The sequence below is a fragment of the Sylvia atricapilla genome, chromosome 1 (genome assembly GCF_009819655.1).
Source record: "Sylvia atricapilla isolate bSylAtr1 chromosome 1, bSylAtr1.pri, whole genome shotgun sequence".
NCBI lineage: Eukaryota > Metazoa > Chordata > Aves > Passeriformes > Sylviidae > Sylvia > Sylvia atricapilla.
In genome coordinates this window covers 58,081,597-58,100,649 of record NC_089140.1, presented here as the reverse complement: position 1 = coordinate 58,100,649, position 19,053 = coordinate 58,081,597, and the positions used below count along the sequence as shown (strand labels likewise).

The 19,053-nt window shown below is 38.4% G+C and overlaps 1 protein-coding gene across 1 annotated transcript in view; it reads right to left on the bottom strand.

Annotated features, from left to right (window-relative positions):
- The window catches only part of COL15A1 (collagen type XV alpha 1 chain), a 112,590-nt gene that overhangs the window by 61,305 nt on the left and 32,232 nt on the right, over nucleotides 1–19,053 (bottom strand). Inside the window, exons 3-10 of the mRNA XM_066323519.1 lie at nucleotides 17,341–17,888; nucleotides 14,411–14,485; nucleotides 13,906–13,998; nucleotides 11,452–11,578; nucleotides 10,061–10,179; nucleotides 7,121–7,249; nucleotides 3,973–4,035; nucleotides 240–317 (exon numbers count right to left, since the gene is read on the bottom strand). Of these exons, the coding sequence (XP_066179616.1) occupies nucleotides 240–317; nucleotides 3,973–4,035; nucleotides 7,121–7,249; nucleotides 10,061–10,179; nucleotides 11,452–11,578; nucleotides 13,906–13,998; nucleotides 14,411–14,485; nucleotides 17,341–17,888 (1,232 nt within the window). The remainder of the gene's footprint in view (nucleotides 1–239; nucleotides 318–3,972; nucleotides 4,036–7,120; nucleotides 7,250–10,060; nucleotides 10,180–11,451; nucleotides 11,579–13,905; nucleotides 13,999–14,410; nucleotides 14,486–17,340; nucleotides 17,889–19,053) is intronic.

Genomic DNA, 19,053 nt, shown 5'->3' with positions numbered 1-19,053 from the left:
TTTGCATAGGAGAGCACACACATCCCCTGACATTTTAAAATGTGAATACTGGGTGTTTATGTATCTTACAGTATTCACACACTTCAGTCAGACATTTATTTGCATTTCTGCATGAATGTTTTAGAAAACACGATTATCTCTGTGGCGGTCAAGCTACTTTCCCAGAGAAAACCTCCTATTTAGTTCTGGATTCCTCTGTGGCAAGCTGAGCTCATTGACAGGGGACCCCAAATACTCACTAATCCTCTGGAAGGAGCAGATGGTCCTGGGGCTCCTGGTAGTCCAGGAGGTCCTGGCAATCCCTCACCAGGATCACCCTGAAATGGGAATTAAGATAAATCAGCAAGGATTTAACCATATAAGTACTACAAGCACTAGCTACAATCTGTGTGGATTTCCAGTCATGAGAGTGGCTGCTTAGATGCTATGAGCAGGGTTGGACTTCGTTCATTTCTAAGACAAGCTCCCATAGAACATGATCTTTGCATTGGCAATGGTAGAAAGAACTCTTCTTTTTCTAACTTCTGCAATGAATTTGCAGCTGTACAAGAAGCATTAACAGCATTAAGCAGCTCATATGTCTTTCCATAACAAGGTTTAATCATGGATTTTGTGTTTTTAGGGTATATTATATATGAACCCTCAGCCCACCTCAAAAATCCCAACCCAAACTAAACCAAAACAAAAAATAAATGTAGTCAGTGTGATCACAGCATGGTACTGAATCTGTAAATTTCTTGATTTATTGCTACTCTCTGTTATGCTTTTTTCAATACCACCATGACATGATTTTTCTTCTGTGTGTTGACCTTTATCTACCGCCAACACAATGAAAGACCCTGTTGAAATATGTGCCATTTTCTCTTATAATTACTACCAATTTTATAATTTGTCTTTCTTACTTCACCTCTGAAGTAACATTTTGCTGAGGTTACTTTGAACTGCTTCAGCTTAAGATGTTTGTGACTTAATTTTTCTGCTCAAATGCAGAATTTTTCACTCAAGTCAAGAGATAAGATTTTGTCTCCACTGATCTGTGCTTTACCCTCTAACTTCCCAATTTGCTATCTGGGCTTATGAGCATCTTAATCGTGTTCTATAAATTCACATATTTGGTTACATGGCAGGAAACACCACCTTTTAACTCCCTCTTGGTCACTTGCTTTTTATGCTTGAGAGTTCATTAGATAAATGTATTCATTCAGTTCTTTGTTCCCTGTGGCTTTGTCAAATGGTTCCTATAGTGATACTTCAGTCATATCCACAGAGAATGTGTTTAATTAATTTGGGGCTATTTTCACTGTCTGCCAGCATGTTCATTTACAGATGCTCTTCATTCATTTTAACACATCCTCGCTTTTTTCCAATGACTATTACATTAGTTCCTGGCAGTGTTTGGTGCTTGTTTTCATGCAATTCCTTCCACTTTGTATTCACTGCAAGGAAGACAAAACCCCCATGTCTCACATTTGGGTCACAGTAATTTTGAGGAAGCCTGACTGTATCCATTCCCAAGGAGCATCTCATGGCTGTATCTCTGCGCACAACATGGACCATGGTGGAAAAGTGACAGCCAGCTCCCCACCCTCCACTGATTTGTAGTACCCCATCCACTATTGGCTTTCTGTTTTCAACCAGAAGAATCAGAAAGAGGAAGGTGGATCCTACTACTGTTCCTGAAATTTAGATATTGTTGTACTGGAAAAGTGCTATCTTTAGACACCATAACAGTTTTGAATTTTAGTGTGTTCTTTAAGCTTTGGTCACTCTACCAATACAGCCAGGCCTAGGAAATCATACTGACTAGGATATTGAAGCAATTTTCTGAACAACTGATAACTTTGAAATAATTCACATGTAAATGAGGATCAGAACAGTGTCTTCTTGTTTGTCCTGTTTCTACTGCAGGAGTTGTCTCTTTAAAGTATTGCCAAGACAAAGCTCTGCATATGAAGCTGTTAGCTTTCCTCAGTGTTTTTGAACCTATTATTAGGATTCTTAGCACTCTTTTATGAACTTCACAGTCTCTCTTTGAAATGTCCCTTGAAAATATTAGTCCAATTTTAAATGAAAAACTTAGCTTAAAATGTCTACTAAAGGAGACATAAAAGTAATCAGGAATAGACTACTGGAGTATTTTCCTTTCCAATATAACTTTTGCTCTCTACAGCTAAGCTGATTCTCCTGCTGCTAGAATGTTCTCCTAATGTCGATTCTGATCAATAAACTAAGGCCTGATGGACTTTGGCTGTAAGGTCAGCTAGAACAGACTGGATGGGCCCACAATCCTTAGGTACTTGACTCTGAGGCTCCTTTTAGCCATGCATGTTTAGAGCTAGCATTTTGAGTACATTTTCTTTTTGTGCATTTTGCATGAAATAATTTTAGACATATATTGAAATCTATCAGCATGTGTATTTGAAAGCAAAAAGCTGGAGGAGTACAGAGCCAACCTCTGCTCAGTCTCATCTTGCAGCATACTGGGAGCAGTTAGCAACTGATGTTGCCCCTGAGGCATTGTCTGAATGAGGTCTATTTGATACAGGCCAAAACATTGCCAGAGACCATGCCTGCAGTCTGAACCATCAGCGAATCAGTCAGTTCCTGGGAGTGCTCCATTTGGTATGTAGGTGTAGCACTTGTTGCTGAAGATTGGAATGGTCACCTAACAGGAGCGGCAGCTGTAGCAGCTGCAAAATAAAATGCTTTTGCTGATTTGCACTTTGCTTATAAATAGAAGAAATGGCAACGGGCATAATCTTGACATATTTTCCATTTACCTTGTTTTCATTAAAAGAATCCAGACTGATTTTATGGTTTCCTACACATAAATTATTTACATATGTACCAAGTACCCTAGAAATAACTCTGGTCGCAAGAAGAACCAAAGCAGATTTGCAAGAAACCTAAAAAGCTAATTGTCAAAGGACATTTACATGCCTGTAATATCTGTTGACAACTGATAAAGCATTTTTCTGATAATCTGCCTTCCCAGCCTGTCTTTCCTGAAGGGCCTGTATTCATACGCTGTAGCAGTCCAGTTGTGAGCAATCCCACCATGTCTGTAACCTCTGAGAGGTGAAGCCCTGTGACTGTGCATGGACTTGTAAATCCTCCTGTTTATCTCCCATGCTGCCTGGGTCTGTGAACATATACCTGAGACAGGTCCCAGAGGAGAGCAAGAGTGTCCCCATTGTAATGTACCTGAGATGCTCCCTGACTGCCCCACATGCTTTCACTTCTCTACACTTTATGAGAACCCTCTGCTCAACATATCTTTCATTACAGGTGGACATAGAGATGGGGGGTTGACATACAATCTCGTGACCTGATTCCTGTACTGGAGACTAATTTTACCTTTGAAATGATTCTGGATCATTTCAAATGAATCTGAATAGATGAGATTTATATGGGTCATGTTTGTGAATTTATGAAGTCTGTATTGTTTTGTTAAACAGATGAAAGGGATTATTAATTTGACACTTGGAGCTACTATCTGTATGTCAATTTTGTGTACAACATGTACTTTAATAATAGATTAATCCATTACATCTCACTTCATCTCAGAAGAGATACAAGCTGTTACTTCAGATGGATTGGCTCTTATTTCAATTATGTTCATTTCCTAAAGGTAATATGATTATACTGCCTCTGTTAAATCACTTAGCTAGTAGAGTAAGTTGCCCAGAGCAGTTACATACAATTGACTTTTCTTTATTAAGTGTTCAATACCTCTTCCTTAGCTCTTCTGTGAAAACCCTACTTTTTCTACTGCTGAAGGTTATTCACAGCCTTGAAGAATGCTTATGATTCTAGTATGGTGGCATCCAGCCATTCATGGATGAACAGTAGGATATTTAAATTCTTCCTGTGATTGCACATTTTTATGTCTCTCTCAGAGTGTACCAAATTCATACATGTCCAAGAATAAATATTATCTGATTGATTGTTGGATATTAAGAGGACACATACCTTTTCACCTTTTGGGCCAGCTTTTCCTTTCAGTCCTGGCAACTCCTGAAGTCCATTTTTACCCTAAAAAGAAATAAGTGTTTCGATTAGACATTCTCTTTCACGTAGGTTGAACAGGCTGTACACTTAGCAGCAGAGGCTGGATGTAGGGATGCTAGGTTCTAACTCTTGGTTTGTACAGTGGGAGGAAGTATGGGACTTGCCATAGAATGTCCCTGGCAGTGCCCAAAACGGGCCTCTCACCACATCCACTCTTCCTACAGCAAAGTGGCAGACAAGGCTTTGGGGGATAGAATGGCAGAGAAGGTTTGGGGGATACAGATGGAAACACCTGCAGGCTGCATCTGGATTTGGCAGAGTGCCAACAGCCACAGCACTGATGGTAAGGATTTTTAAAGCTGTGGTATTTGTAATACACTATTGCCAGCTGCTGCTCTGAGTGCACAAAATCATACCATTAACTTAAGCCTGCTCCCACCATCTAGTAAAACATTATTTGTCCTAACCAATTTGAATCTATTCAGTTTCTACCAACTAGGATCCTTCCTGAGGACATACCTCGGACAGGGAATGTGGAATACTAGATAGCATTTCACCCCGTTTTCCATTCTAAACTTCACCAGTCAAATGAATCCCAAATTATCCTTCTTGACATCTTCATATTACCTACATACGATATGCATATGCTCTTCCTATAGAGGCTTGTTCATGGGCTAGAAAGTAGTCTCACCAGCTTTAAAGTCAGTGCTATTATAAAATGGGGCTGCTTATAAATTCAGTTAGGACACTCAAGAAAATATTCAGAAGGCAAATAAATTGTATTTTTCTACTGGCATTTTGGGAATCTGGACAGCTGAGGTTATGGACTCTACTGGACAAGTTTTAGGACTGCCCTAAATTTAAAGATGGGCTATATAAAGTCATTAGGGAGAAAAATATGTCTCTAAGACTGGACGATGGGTTTTTTCCCTATGGTGATTTTTCCTGTAGAGTTACTGGTAGCAGGTTCATAGAAAAGTAGCAAATACATGACCAACATAAATATAGAACATATAATTGCTTATGATATGCTATATATATATGCTATATATGCTATATATATATATATAAAAGCTATATATTCTAATGATATACTAATTTCATTGCTGAGTGAAACTCCATAAAAACAATAGTGAATTGCATGGGTGTATGTAAGATTGGAAACCAGATGTACATGGACCAAAGAGTAACTACAAAAAGTACAAGACATTGTCACAAGATGCTCATGATAGAAAATAGGATTGTTTTCACAAGGACAAGACAATTGGTTTTGAAGCATTTGAACTACATTTGAAGAATTTTCTCTAAGACATATTGATTTCATAGAATTTTCTTTGAAGATACGCTGCATGAAGGTGCACAGGCTTTTATTAATACATACAATATAAACTTCTAGTCCAAAAAACACCTTAATGACACATAACCTGAGTTTTGGCTAAATATTTGCAAATCTAGCTACATTTCTTTGAAGGTACCAGTGTCTGAAGGCAGCATTCAGAAAGGAGCTCAATAATGCACCCTGTGAATGACCACTGAATTATTTTTTTAATATCTTGAAACATACCGGTTTCATTTGAGGTTCAGTTGCAGGGAGCAGGAAGACTCAGGAAGCTCCCAGCAGTGGCACATATTAGTATGGAAAAAGAGGAGAGGGCATGGGAATGGTGACAGGTGGTAAGGTCCTGGAGAGGGGAAAGATGCACAAGGTGGCAGCAGGAAACAAATGAGAAAGGAAACAAGGAAGCCAGGCAGCAGAACATCAGTTGAGGACAGATACAGAACAGCAGCTGAGATGTGTAGGGAATATGACAGTGAAGGGTTTGTCATTGTGTGCTTTGCTGGGCAATACCTCACCTAGAGGACGCATGTGCAGGTTATCAGCTGCTTGTGGTGGACTGACCCCGGAGTGGGAGTTACCTGGAGAAGCTGGGAAGGAACATCTCAGGAAGAGGACAGCAAATGTGGCAGAAAAGGGTAAAGTAGAGGAACTCGGAGAAAGCAAAGCAGGAATGATAAGGCAGAAGATGTAGTTGAATTACTGCACAAGAGTAAAGGGGTGAGAGGTACATCTTAATTAACTCCAAAGTACTCTCAATTAACTACAAAGTTAATTGCAGCTGAGGTTAGGAGCAGGCAACATGGAAGAATGTGTCTAGGGAGAGTCAATGAAGCACCCCTCTAGAAGGGGTCTGAGTATGACCCCTTTTTGAAATTCCCATCTGCAAAAAAGCCAGCCTCTGCACAGCTGAATTCTTGGTACAGCTGCTTACACCATGCCATGCCTCTTTCTTTCTTTATAACTGGGAAATCATAAATTTCTCTTAGAAACCTGGATTTTGCTGTCTTGACAACCTGAGGATGTCAACTACAGCACCAGAACTGTTTTCTAATGCAAGGAGATGAAGAAAGCACTGCTGCTTAGGCCTCAATGTAGCAGAGCCTCATAAAAATGTTGTGTTTTTCTCAATTCAGTTAACCAAAACATGTATAAAAGAGTACTTACAGGTAATCCATTTTCACCAGGAATGCCCTAAAATAGAACATGTTTTTTAGAAAGATAAATAAAACACTGTAACATAGAAGTAACAGAAGAGAAAGGCAATTAATTAAATTGGTATGTGCTGTGCAGTAACAAAACGACAAACCAGAACTATATCAAACACTGTGTCACAGTGGGATATTTTGCATCTTTCTTTAATCTCATTCATCTTCTGCTGATGGTTCACAAAGATTTGAAGTGAAGTCACTGAAGAGAAGTCATTGGAAGAGGCCTGTGAGTTCTGCGCCTTTGTCCATATTCAAACTTGACAGCTGGGAGGGTGCTGCAGCACTGCCCAAGGAGCTGGTGGAATTGCTGCTCTGAGAGCATTTGTATGTTGTCACAGCAGCTGCTTGCCTTTGCTTTCTGATGGTTGTCACTCACCAGGCCCCTGCCTCTGACACTTGTGCAGTGCAGGCAGGGTCCTCCTGAGCTGCTGGGCTAAAACCCACCTCGTAGAAGTGTAACTGGTGACAGGGGGCAAGGTTGTGCAGTTCCAGGTCTCCATGTATGTGTGATGGATTACCCTTTCTAAAATACATTTTTTCTTTCAACAGAGAAAATACTTACAGGCTGACCAAGTTGCCCAAGTTTCCCTGGAGATCCAGGAGGTCCTTGATCTTTATTTTCCATATCTTCTATTCCTGAGCCTCCTAGAGACTCTGTGGACCCATCCTCTACTTCCTGACCTTTCTGGCCCTGAGTAATTAAAATGTGAAATAGGAAAAGTAGGTTGTATTACTTTTCGCATTTTTCTCACTTCCCCCCTCGTCTCTCTTTCTCCTACAACCCTTGCTTTGTTCAATGCAGTCAGAAGCTGACAGGCACCACACAAACAGTATAATCCATTCATCAAATTAAAGATCATTCATGCAGCTACAGATAAGTTGCTTTCAGAGCTGGTTACTTAGATGCAAATGACCATGATTTTATTTCATATCCACGTAAATCTGCACAGTCTAAGTCAATAGTGTAGATTTGAAAAATATAATTTTCACATATTCAGTCTGTCAGGGAAAAAATTGTGAGAGTTAAGATAGATACATTTAGGAGTGTTTTATCCAAGTTCCCCAAGATCCATGACTCTAACAAAGGAGGGTTACACATTGGTAAAAAGTGACAGAAGATTAAATGATAACAAAAAATAAAAATGGAAAACAGCAAGGCTATAATATTCCTAAACATTAGCATTTGGCCAAGAGAAAGTAATAATAACAAAAGGAATAATTTAAATATTCCAGGAACAAAATAAAACCTTCCAGGAATGAAGCTTGGACATTAATACATATTTAAATTAAAAAACAATATACAGAACAAAACAGGCAAGTCAGTATTGAATTTTGAAATAAACACTAGAATTTACTCACAATTTTAAAGCACCAATGAAATAATTTGAGTTCCATTATCAGCTAATGAAACTAGGAGGGATGAAATACAATAACTCTCAAAGCATTTTAAAGTTAAGAGGATGACAGCTTTCAGCAAAGAAATGTAAGCTGGTTTTTTGAAAGACCTTTCTGGATTTTGAAAAAAAAAAAAAAAAAAAAAAAAAAGAGGTCCCAAAGACCAAAGACCAGCAAGGTGTTTTTTTGTTTTTTTTTTGTTTTTTTTGTTTTTTTTTTTTTTTTTTTGGTTTTTTGGTTTTTTGTTTGTTTGTTTGTTTGTTTAAATCTGGACTCATTGCAGGATTTTTTCCCATCTGTAAAATCATTAGAAGATAATCTATTTAGTTAAACTGTGGGTAGAGATCATAGCCTGGATGTGGTAACAGGATAGAGTATTGAAGGAGGTAGCAGATGATAGGGCAGGACCCCTTTCAATCATCTGCCCAAGATCTTGAGAGTCTGGGTAGGTTCAAGTTGACTGGAAGATAATCAGTGTTATTTCAGTCTACAAAAAGGGTGGAAGATGCATAGCTACAGATTTGTTAGCCTAACCTCAGCTCTGGGAAAGTTAAGGAGATGATCATACTGAGTACAATTGAAAAGCATTTAAAGAACACTGCGCTTATCAGGAGTGCTCAGCTTGGGTTCACAAAGAGAAAGTCCTGTTTAACTAATTTGGTATCTTTCTGTGGTGAAGTCACCCACATGAAGGATGAAGAGACGGAGGTGGATGTAACTTCCCAGGGTTTTTTAAGGTTTTTGATACTGCTCATTCCAGCATCCTTTGGGACAAATTTTCCAGCTGTGGGATGAGTGGGTTTGTGGTATACTGGGTGAAGATGTGCCTGAAGGGGCAGAGCTCAAGGGTTGCAGTGAATAGGTCACATCTGACTGGTGACTGGTCAGCAGCAGTGCTCCTCAGGGATCAATCCTGGGGCCAGTTCTGTTCAGTAGATCTCTCACTGATCTGGGTGCAGGAGTTGAATTCACGGGGAGCAAGTTTGCTAATGATTCCAAATAGGGAGGTGCTGCAGACTTTCCTGAAGGAAAGGGCTTGCAGAGGGTTCTGGGTAGCCTGGAGCATTTGGGCAGTGATTAATAGCATGAAACTAAACAAGAAAAATTTCCAGATTCTGTACCTAGGCAGGAGTAACACCAGGTTTAAGCAAAACCTGAAGGAGAAGTGGCAGTAACAACTCTTTAAAATTATTAATTTCTAAATGATTGATCATTATTATAATATATAATCATCTTGGGTATCTGAGTAGTGAAAAACACGTAGAAATTGAAATAAAGTAAGGAAAATTTGTCAAGATAAATGAGTAGGAAAACCACTTGTCAAAATAGATTTAAGCTTAATGTGTTACCCTTCCTAAATAAAGACTGAATTTTTATTCAAGAAATATGGCACAAAAAAAAAAAAGATGGTAAGAGTTTATCTGATATTTAGTTTATCTATTTATTTATATAAAATAATATTAGAATTGCTGCTTTAAAAAGATGTGAATACATGAAAATGTTAGAGGAATTATATTTGGATTTTTCCAACAAATATTAGAACTTCTTGTATGTCAGCTCTCATGGATGATCCTTAACTTAATGTTTCACCACTTGCTATATTTTACCACAGTAAACACAAGATGCAAGAAGACCCTACAAGGAGCGACCTTAAACACCTGAACTAAACACACACAATGTGGAGATTTTATTCTAAATTTCTGTCATTGGTGACACAGTGTGTTTTCTGGCAAAAAGAAGCTGTCATGACTGACTGTAGTCTCAAGCAGTAAGAAGAATGAGCTTTTGGTGTAGGATTTTCAAGGCAATAGGAAGGAAAGATCATTATTTATTTTTGCTTAGAAAAATCTGTGGTGGCTGTTTCAGTAGGAATGTTAATCAATGAAAAAATGTACTGGCAGATGACTATTTTGAAATATACCAACAATTAGGGCAAGTATTCCAGTAGCTTGCAGGATTCTAGTTGGGTGACCTATGCAATTCTAATTTGTAGAATCATACAGAATTAAGGTTTATGCTACCTTACAAATGCAATGTGTTTCAAAGTCCACATTTTCCTGTTCTTGGGACTAAAAGATTAAGCAAGTGATAAACTCGTTATACAGACCTCCTCTCTGCTTTCTCCTGGCAAAACACCAGCAGCAGAGCCATCTTCTTCTCTTAATATTTTCTGTGTGACTGCATTAGACTCACTGTTGCCTTGTCCAGTTTCTGTGACAGCTACATCTAAATAAGATTATCACTTATTAATAAGAGAGCAAAACAAAACTTGGGCAGAGGTATTTATCAGAGACAGATGCTGCAAGTTGGATCAAAAAAGAAATTACCCAGATTATGACTAAAATACATTCCAAAGATTAATATTAATCATTTTACAACTCTGAAAATTTTAAAAGAAAAGAAAAAAAGAGAAAGGGGAGAGTAAAATTACAAAACATGTCTATTTTAAGGTCAAGGACTATATTGCTATATCATGTTTTCCTCGAGATCTAGTCTAATGATTGCCTATTTGTCATCCATGTAACACAAGAAAAAAACGAATTAATTACAACAGATACTATCTGAAGTATGTGCGGAGTCAAAATGTGGAGCAACATTGTCTTTGGCCTTATTAATATATCTAGCTTTTCTTTGTTTTCTAGGAGTGCCCTGAAGTTGTCCTAGCAGTGGGGAACTGGATTCCTCACTGCATTATGCCTTTCTGTCTTTGCTTTGCTGCTTACACTTGCACCCAAAATACCCCACTGGTGTACTAGGTACATTCATATCCTTTGGAGGCAATAAGTAGTAAATTGTTGTTTATTCTGTGGTAGGATTCAGTTTTACATGAAAGGCATGATGCAGATACAGCTTTACTGTACCAGGTCATCAAATAAATAACATCTTAAATCCCTTTTAAAGGAGCAATGTGGCTTTAGAGCCAGCAGGAGTGTTTGCAGAGGTGTATGACTCGAGGGGTGCCAGGCTTCTCAGCGACCTGAGCAGAATGAAGAGGATTTTTCTCCTTTCATTCCTTTTGTCTAACACTTGCACTTTCACTGGAGTGTTGTAGATTGTCACAGCAGCAGCTCCTCAGGTCAGTTTCTTAGTTTTATCCAAGTATTTGTTAAAAAAAAATTAAAATATGGACTACAATTCTGTAACTGAAACTTCCACACTATAGAAGGGTAAATCTATTCTTGGCATGTTTAACAACAATGAGTCTGAGAGAAGACCCTATACAGAGGGAGAAGTGAGAGTTGTGTTGACTAGTGGCTCTAGTTGCTACCACTTGCCCTTGCTGCTATCAATGAATTGTAGTTTAACAGACTGTGCTTTCAAAGACCAAATGTTTGACGTGCCAATTCTTTTCTAGCACACAGGATGTCCAAAACTATAGGATTTTCCTTCCCTGGCTGCACCCAAAATATTTCCACACACAGGGAAATGACAGACTAAAAACCAGAGAATGTAAATTACCCCATCCCCCCCAAAAAACCCCAAAACCCGAGGCAGTGCCTTGTTCTTTAAATTTAGCTGCTTCTGAGGTTTCTTCTGGTCTGGGATTTCCAGAGAAATCATTCTCTTCCAAATAAGACAATATGGTTGGGGGGGCTTCCACTGGCTCAGCCAACGTATCTTCATGCTAAAAAAAAAAAATCCCAAAGAATGGTTTAGGGTAAAGGCTTATCACACGTTTTAAGGGAAGAACCACTCGATTACCTTCCTCAAAGCACAGCAATCAGAACTACCATATCTATGAAGCAAACCAGAATTCTGAGAAAAACCAGTGTAGTACCTTTGGACTCCATTTCTCCAAAGCAAGGGATGTACACTTGACAGACCCAGAGAGAGGGAGGAAACCACAAGCATCGTACACTTGTCAGAGACTGCATTTCCAAGAAACACCTTTGGCTTGTTTCATTCCAGCTCAGCATTGCTTTACCTATTAAAGTATCTTTATCTCAACCCATGAGTTTTCTGACTTCCAATTCTCTGCCCATCTCACTTGTGGGACAATGAGGGAGTGGCTGTGTGGTGCTTAGTGGCCAGCTGGGATTAAATCACATCTTCCAGAAGGAGGAATATAAGCAAAAAATTATACTATTACTGTGTGTAATTTTGAACCATTCAGTAATTATGAAGATTATTAAACAGAAGCTAAAAACAACAGCTAAAAGAATTGACATTTTTCTGGATAGAGAAGCTAGACATCTTTCCTGAATTAGCTACAGTTTTATCCAAATGAGAAAAAGTCAAGGCACAGTAAGATTTCATGGACTAAATTTTGTGGTCTGCTGTAAAATGCAGGGAAGTCATCAAGCCCTAGGTGATTTTTCTGCTATTTGGAAAGACCCCACCTGGCTGCAGAAATTCAGGAAAAGTGAAGTGCAAATACTGCATCCAGTGAGGAATTACCCCATGCAGCAGTACCAGCTGGGGCCAGCTGCCTGTCTTTTGATCACTTAGAGAAAGATGAGAGAGCAAGGACTGCCTCAAGAAGGCTCAGAACAGTCTTATCAATGTGTAGAATATCCTGGTAAGAAGGAGTAAAAAAGACACAGAACCAGATCCTTCTCACTGGCTGTAGCCAGTGAAGGGAAAAGAGACAATAGACACACATTAACATACAAGAAATTCAGGCTCTATGTCAGAAAAAACCTGCATTGATACTGAGAAGCTGTGGAGTCTCCATTCTTGAGGAAATCCAAAACCAACTGGCACTGAACAACCTGCTCACTGAACAACCAGCTGTATTCGGCTCTGCTTTGAAAAGGGAATAGGACAGGACAATTTTCAAAAGTCCCTTTCAAATTCAACTAGTTTGTGATTCTGTGCAAAGCACAAGGCAGGCCAAAATGAGTTTAATGAGCTCATATGTAAAAGGCAAAAAAATTAATAAAAATTTATTCAAAACAGGAGCAAGAGAGTGTGTCAATACTTAATAAAGTTATAAAATGAACTATCAGAGACTTTAAAGGCTACAATAGAAAAAGAGAAGGTTTTCTTCCATTCATGTTGACCCTGGAAGAGTTAAAATTCCTGAAGAAAAATATTCTTGGGAAACTCAGCAGTGGATATGACTACAACTGAAGTCTTGGTATGAAAAGGGTAAGAAACACAGTAATTGAATGACAGGACATCACAACCAAAAAAGTATCTGCCCATGGGTTCTGTAAGATTCAACAGTGAAATAGCTGAATTATGTACAATATCAGACAAATGTGAGAATGATTTCTGTGAAGTTATTTCTCAGAAACCTACTGATTTTCTCTAAAGGAACCAATGAGAACTTGTATTTAAAAAAAAGAATGTTTGACACAAGCAGCATGGAAAGCTTAATTTTGAGGAGTGGACTGGAATAATTAAGACTGGTACAAAAAGTGAGGAGGACACGATGTGTTAGAAATCTCTAAATATAGTAAGAAACAGCTGGTTTACTCTGTCATCCAGCCCATGAACCACTAGATGAGAGCCACAGTTTGCATGTTCAGAAGGGCAAGAAAAAGGTCCAAGTCGTTCACTAAACAAGTCATTAAATTAGACAAGGAATTCTGCAGCAGGAATCAGAGGGTGGTAAAATTCTCATGTGTTAATAAAATCCCAAACAACAAAACAAGAAATTAAAGGATGAATAACTCAGCTAAGTTCCACTAACCACATACACTCTTGACTCAAGAATTTCCTGAGATAAAAACTGATGCAGAGTAAAAGAGTGTTCCCAGGAAGTGTCATATATAGTTTCCCAATCTTGTATTCTTGTAATCTCTTCCCAATATCTGGTTGCTGATTGTTGTCAAATATTCCAGATTTTTTATTTGGCACTGTGCCATCATTCTCATGGATGGGTTATTCTCCTGGGAGCCCTTGGAAATTGCCAAATATGAAAGCTACCAATCAAATCCAGACCCCGCCCTTTAGAAGAGTAATATTAAATCAGAATTTTAAAGTAAATACATCAAATAAATTTACCCTCATGGGAAGACGAGAAGGTGCAAGAGCTTCTTGTGCCTCAGAAGTGTCATAATCTTGAATGCTGCCATTGCCACTGCTGTCCCCTGAAGCCTGCGCAAAATCCAGTTATTAAGTTCATAAAAGTCAGGGAAAAAAAGCATGACCTCCAAGGAATTGGCCTTTAAATGCAGGAAAATGCCCCTTCTTTTGGCTGGCAAAGCCTCAGTATCATTATGATGTTAACTTATTTCAGTACTTACAGCTTTCCATGAAAATGAACCTTCAGAAAAATAAAAGCCATAGTTCATTTCCTGAAAGGTGTTTTAGACAAAATAAAATTATACTTTTGGAAAAAAAAAAGGTTTAGGGGTTGTACAGGAAAAAAAGATCTGCCTCCTACATTTTGAAGTATGATACAATATTTCTAAGAAAAAAAACTACATCTAATGTTATGGAAGTTGTCAAATGGAAATTTACTTTGAAATCTCCGAGGCATTGAGGAATACTGTGTAAGAATACTTACATAAGGGTCATCATCTTCACAATGATCTTCAGTAGCCCTTGGGTCAGGTTTGATTGTCAGTTGTTGAATCGAGCCCTGCATGGAACATCAAAAACATTTCAAGGAAGTAATATTTTAAGCAGCATGTGTGAAGGGAGTGAGGCTGGAGGGGTGGGAAATAAACAAAGCACCAAAATACCTCAAACTGTGTTCTGATTTACTTGGAAAATATTCTGAAGTATAAAATTTCATTATAATAATCCAAATTTAAAGATATAAATATGTTCACAAATTTTCCTTTTGCAAAATGTAGAGCAAAAGGAAGCTGGCAGAATATAGTGACTGTCATGTCGCAATAACACTATGGTCACCACACTGCATTGTTAGTGCCCCAGCTGAAGGATCTAGTCCTGGATTATGCCACACACTCTGTAAAACACTGCTTTTTTTAGTTAAGAAGTGCATTGCAGCTCCAGAAAACCCTGGCATGTGAAAACCCTAAAAATGGAGACTAAGGATGGGATGGGAATACCAATAAGTGATGAAGTGAGTCAGGAAGAAACCAATTTAAAACTTTCCAGAGAGGAAATAAAGGAGACGGATTTTCTGAAAACAATCAGAAAATTCAATTTCTTTTTACAGAGTCACAAACTCTACTTCTCAGTCTGACATGCTGAAGGAGCTGTAACAATTTCATTTAAAACATTTAACAATTGTTTCTGCAAATACTCAAAGTGTTTAAGAAATGTGGGGGATGTTTCCTTGTTACAAGATCTCACAGTTAGATGTGATGCACGATAGGACACAAAGATAGGTATTCAAGTCAAGAACCTGCTCACACGTAACACATCACCTAGAATATTTTAGAAAGGAATCAAATTTGTGATTCTATCTTTAAAAATCCTCTAATTTATCTACCTTTCAAGATGATAAAACACTTTTGCCTCCTGAGTTTGCCAGCCTTCTGAGGCAACAGCTCAGTAATCTCAGCATCCTGTTTCTCTCAAAACTGAATGGGCAACTCAGATATTGAATGCTGTCAGACTGACTGAATAGTTCACTGAAAAATCATACATGAAAGGAGGTACAACCAATTAAGCAGTCTCCTGGAAGTGATCTTTTTTTCACAGTACAAGTGAATCACATTTGGAATATACATTTTACTTCTCTCGTTTTAATCTGTGGCCCCAACAGTAAAGAAAGCAAAATGGAGAGCTCTAATGTTTCCCAAGTGTTACTGCCTGCCAATTCCTCAATTTCTCCAGATAGGAAAGTCATGGACCAATCTGCATAATAGGGATGGTAGGTATGCAATATTTAACTCCCTCTCTGGGTCTTATGGCTGCTGCTGCCTTCCCTGTAAAAACTAATTTGCAGCATCTGGCATCATCACTAATTCAGCTATACTTGGTTGTTGTTTGCAAGCATCACGGCCAGATTTTCCTTTGGTTTCAATAAATCGGATGATAGTTATGTCCTTTTGTGTCTGACAATCAGAGCCTTATACACATGAACTCCCATTAGCCAGAGCAAACCAGCATCTGACGTCTATTCATTTGCACAATCTGCTATGATTTGTTTCTGTTTTGGGCAATTAATGTAAACAGTTCTTGGCATAGAAACAGAGTTTGAGTGAGGTTCAAGCATTTAGTTTTTCTACTCAAAAGCAATTGTGACATATGATGCATGAAGAAGTAAAGGCACAGGAACCTAGAGTACAAGTCACAAACAGTGCTAATGAAGCACTCAAAGTATTGGCTGAAATGTATGTACTCAATGTAGCAGACAGAACAGCCTGTTTCAGTGAAAATGCATTACAGTGTCACCCATCATGCATTTCTGTCATCATATTTACAGATTTGTTGGTGATAATCTCAGCAAGTGATTATCGCATGTGTTCTCCAGATGGGACACCAAAGCATTTTCCTTTTCTTGAGTGTTTGTCAATCCTTCTTAGTGATCAGGTATTCACAATACTCCAGTCCTATTTGCCTGAGAAAGGTACCATCAACACGCAGTTTTCCTACATATCACTTTTCACCCTTCATTTCTTGCTAATCCATATAGTTCTATGATTCTAGGTACTTAGACTAGTCAGACAAATTATAAAAGTACATTAAACTTGCTGCTTAACAGGTGGAACCCACAACCTGCCAGTATGCCTGCACTTTGGAAAGAACATCTTTATTCTCTACAGAAAAGAATCTGCTGTTTTGTGCTGCTGCTTGACTAATTTAGAAGAGATATTAATCTCACAAAACACAATACAAGTTCTGAAGTACAGGAAATACAAAAATAAGACAGATAAAGTGTGACATTTTCCTTTCCATTTGACAACAAGTTGATCTCACAGATGCTGGGTGCTCTCAGTGGCTGAGAATTTCAGTCAGGATGCAGCAGGAAGGATGCTTGCACTCAAGCTAAGAAGGCTTCTTAGTAGTGGTTTTGGTGCATTCTATTTCCTAAAGCACCTGATAAGATTCAAATAACATATAAATTGTAAAAATACACGCTTATCTTCCAACTATCTTTACCTTTGATGACATCATTCTCCTTCCGATGTTGAATGTGAATACCTAACTAATAAGCATTTTAAACATTGGCTAAATAATAAGGTATTCTCAGAAATTAGGAAAATGAATTCTCTGAAATCTTCCTTTCTTAGAAGGGCCATAAAAATTTATGTGACATATTTACTTCGAAATTTCTAATATTCAAACTGAAGATTTGGCTTAATATCTGGACAATTAATAAAATTCTGAGGCTCCCAGAACATTTGTATATTAAACCAGAGATTATATAACTTCACTGTCCAAACCCTATCTAGGTATGGAAAATAAGCCATATGATTTGACCCTCACTTGGGATATAACCTCTGTAAGCAGGGTTTCTTGTGTAGAGAGTACGTGCATTAAACACTGAGGCATGTGAATTTATCAGAGAGCACTTACTGTGAACTTTTCCAGTCCTGTGGCTCCTGCATTACCCACAAATATCCCAGAGCCAGATTCAAATACCAAGGTTCGAGCAGACCTTTGAAACTGAAGCCTCTGATATTCTTCACAGTCCATGAACAAAGCAATATCACTTCCCTCAACAGTCACTGTGAATTTATTCCACCTGTTAGTCATCACTGGCACTTTAAAGGAAGCAGCCTCTCGGGAGACATGGGATCCAGACTCTGTGTAGTACATGATTATTCTCTGGGTGCTGTCATCGACTGGTGAAATCCTCAGCCCCAGGTAGATGGTTTTCTGGAAGGCATCTGTTATTGCAAAGAGCACTCCCCCACGATCACTGTTGGGCTTTACGGTTACCACCACAGCGAAATCCCGGAAGAAAGGTGATGGTATTATAACACTGGTCAGCCGGCCGATGTTGGAATCTGGACCAAAGCTGTAAGCTGGGAACCCTCCGTAGCCCGTGACAAAGTAGATTGAAGGAGGAAGAGGGACTCCTATTAACTCTGTGAGGTCAAGGTGTCCTTTTGAGCCTCGTTCTGTGCATGAGAAAAAGGATGTTACTTATCCTTGAGGTACACAGCCCATTGGATTTACATGATTTAAGAAAGGCCTGAAAAACTGAAATGCAGTGTTATAAGACCAGGAACATACTTATACTTCAGACCACAGTCCAGGTGGTGCTTAAACACATCTAGCTATGTACACATGTAATTTTTTGTCCTTTGACTCATGGAAGTTACTCACATGCTAAAGGAAGGCACATGTTCAATTTGGTTCAATTGAATGGCAACAAGTATTTCCTGCAACATGTGCAACTTCAGCTGTCCATAAACTGGAAAAAACTTCTGAATGTGCTTGCATAGTGGATTCAGTGGAAAAATGAGCAACACCTTAAATATATTGAGATCCTTTTTTCTCACAAAGACAGCAATAGTTCTCAACAAACAGCATGGCACAGTTTTGCAAAACAGGGTGAAATTTACAGTGGGCTTGCTTTAGCCCTTCCAGTTACCTGTGTCTACAACAGAGGTTAGATTTTATTTATGCCCTATTTTCACATTTATCTCCTTAATTGCGCTGCATACATAACAAATACTGTTCAGCAATCAAAACACAGTTTTGAAAGGAGAATACTTACATTTTGGCAAACGTGCAGAATTATGTATCTCTGCCAAACATGCCCAGAGAGACAACTCCTACCAGGTAATGAAGGAACAATGACAACATCTAAGTATCTGCACCCAATTTTAACTAGAACCTTGGGGAGGCACACTCTAACAGCAAACCAGAAAGACAACTACCAATTTTCTTCTTCTAAGAAGTAAAAGCAAGCAAGAAAGGATAACATTTTTAATCATAATGACACATTCAGATCTGATGCTATACAGAAATCCTCTTTCAATTTTTAAACTTGTTCAGTTACCTGTGACTATAATGGCTATGTAGGCTTAAAAAAATCCAAATGGAGTAGTAATGGAAAAGATATGATAGCCCATCTGAATGCCACAACCAAAATGAACTGAAAAACTTTGCTTAAAACACCTGATTAAAATCAGGCAAAATAAAAGAATCTTACTCTTTGCTCTGTAAACTGACAAGCTGGTTTTGATGAAGTGCTAGAGAGTATATTTAGCTGCAATGTGCTTCTGTTATTCATTGCTCATATGCAGTACCAACCTGGAATATACATGGCAAAGTGTC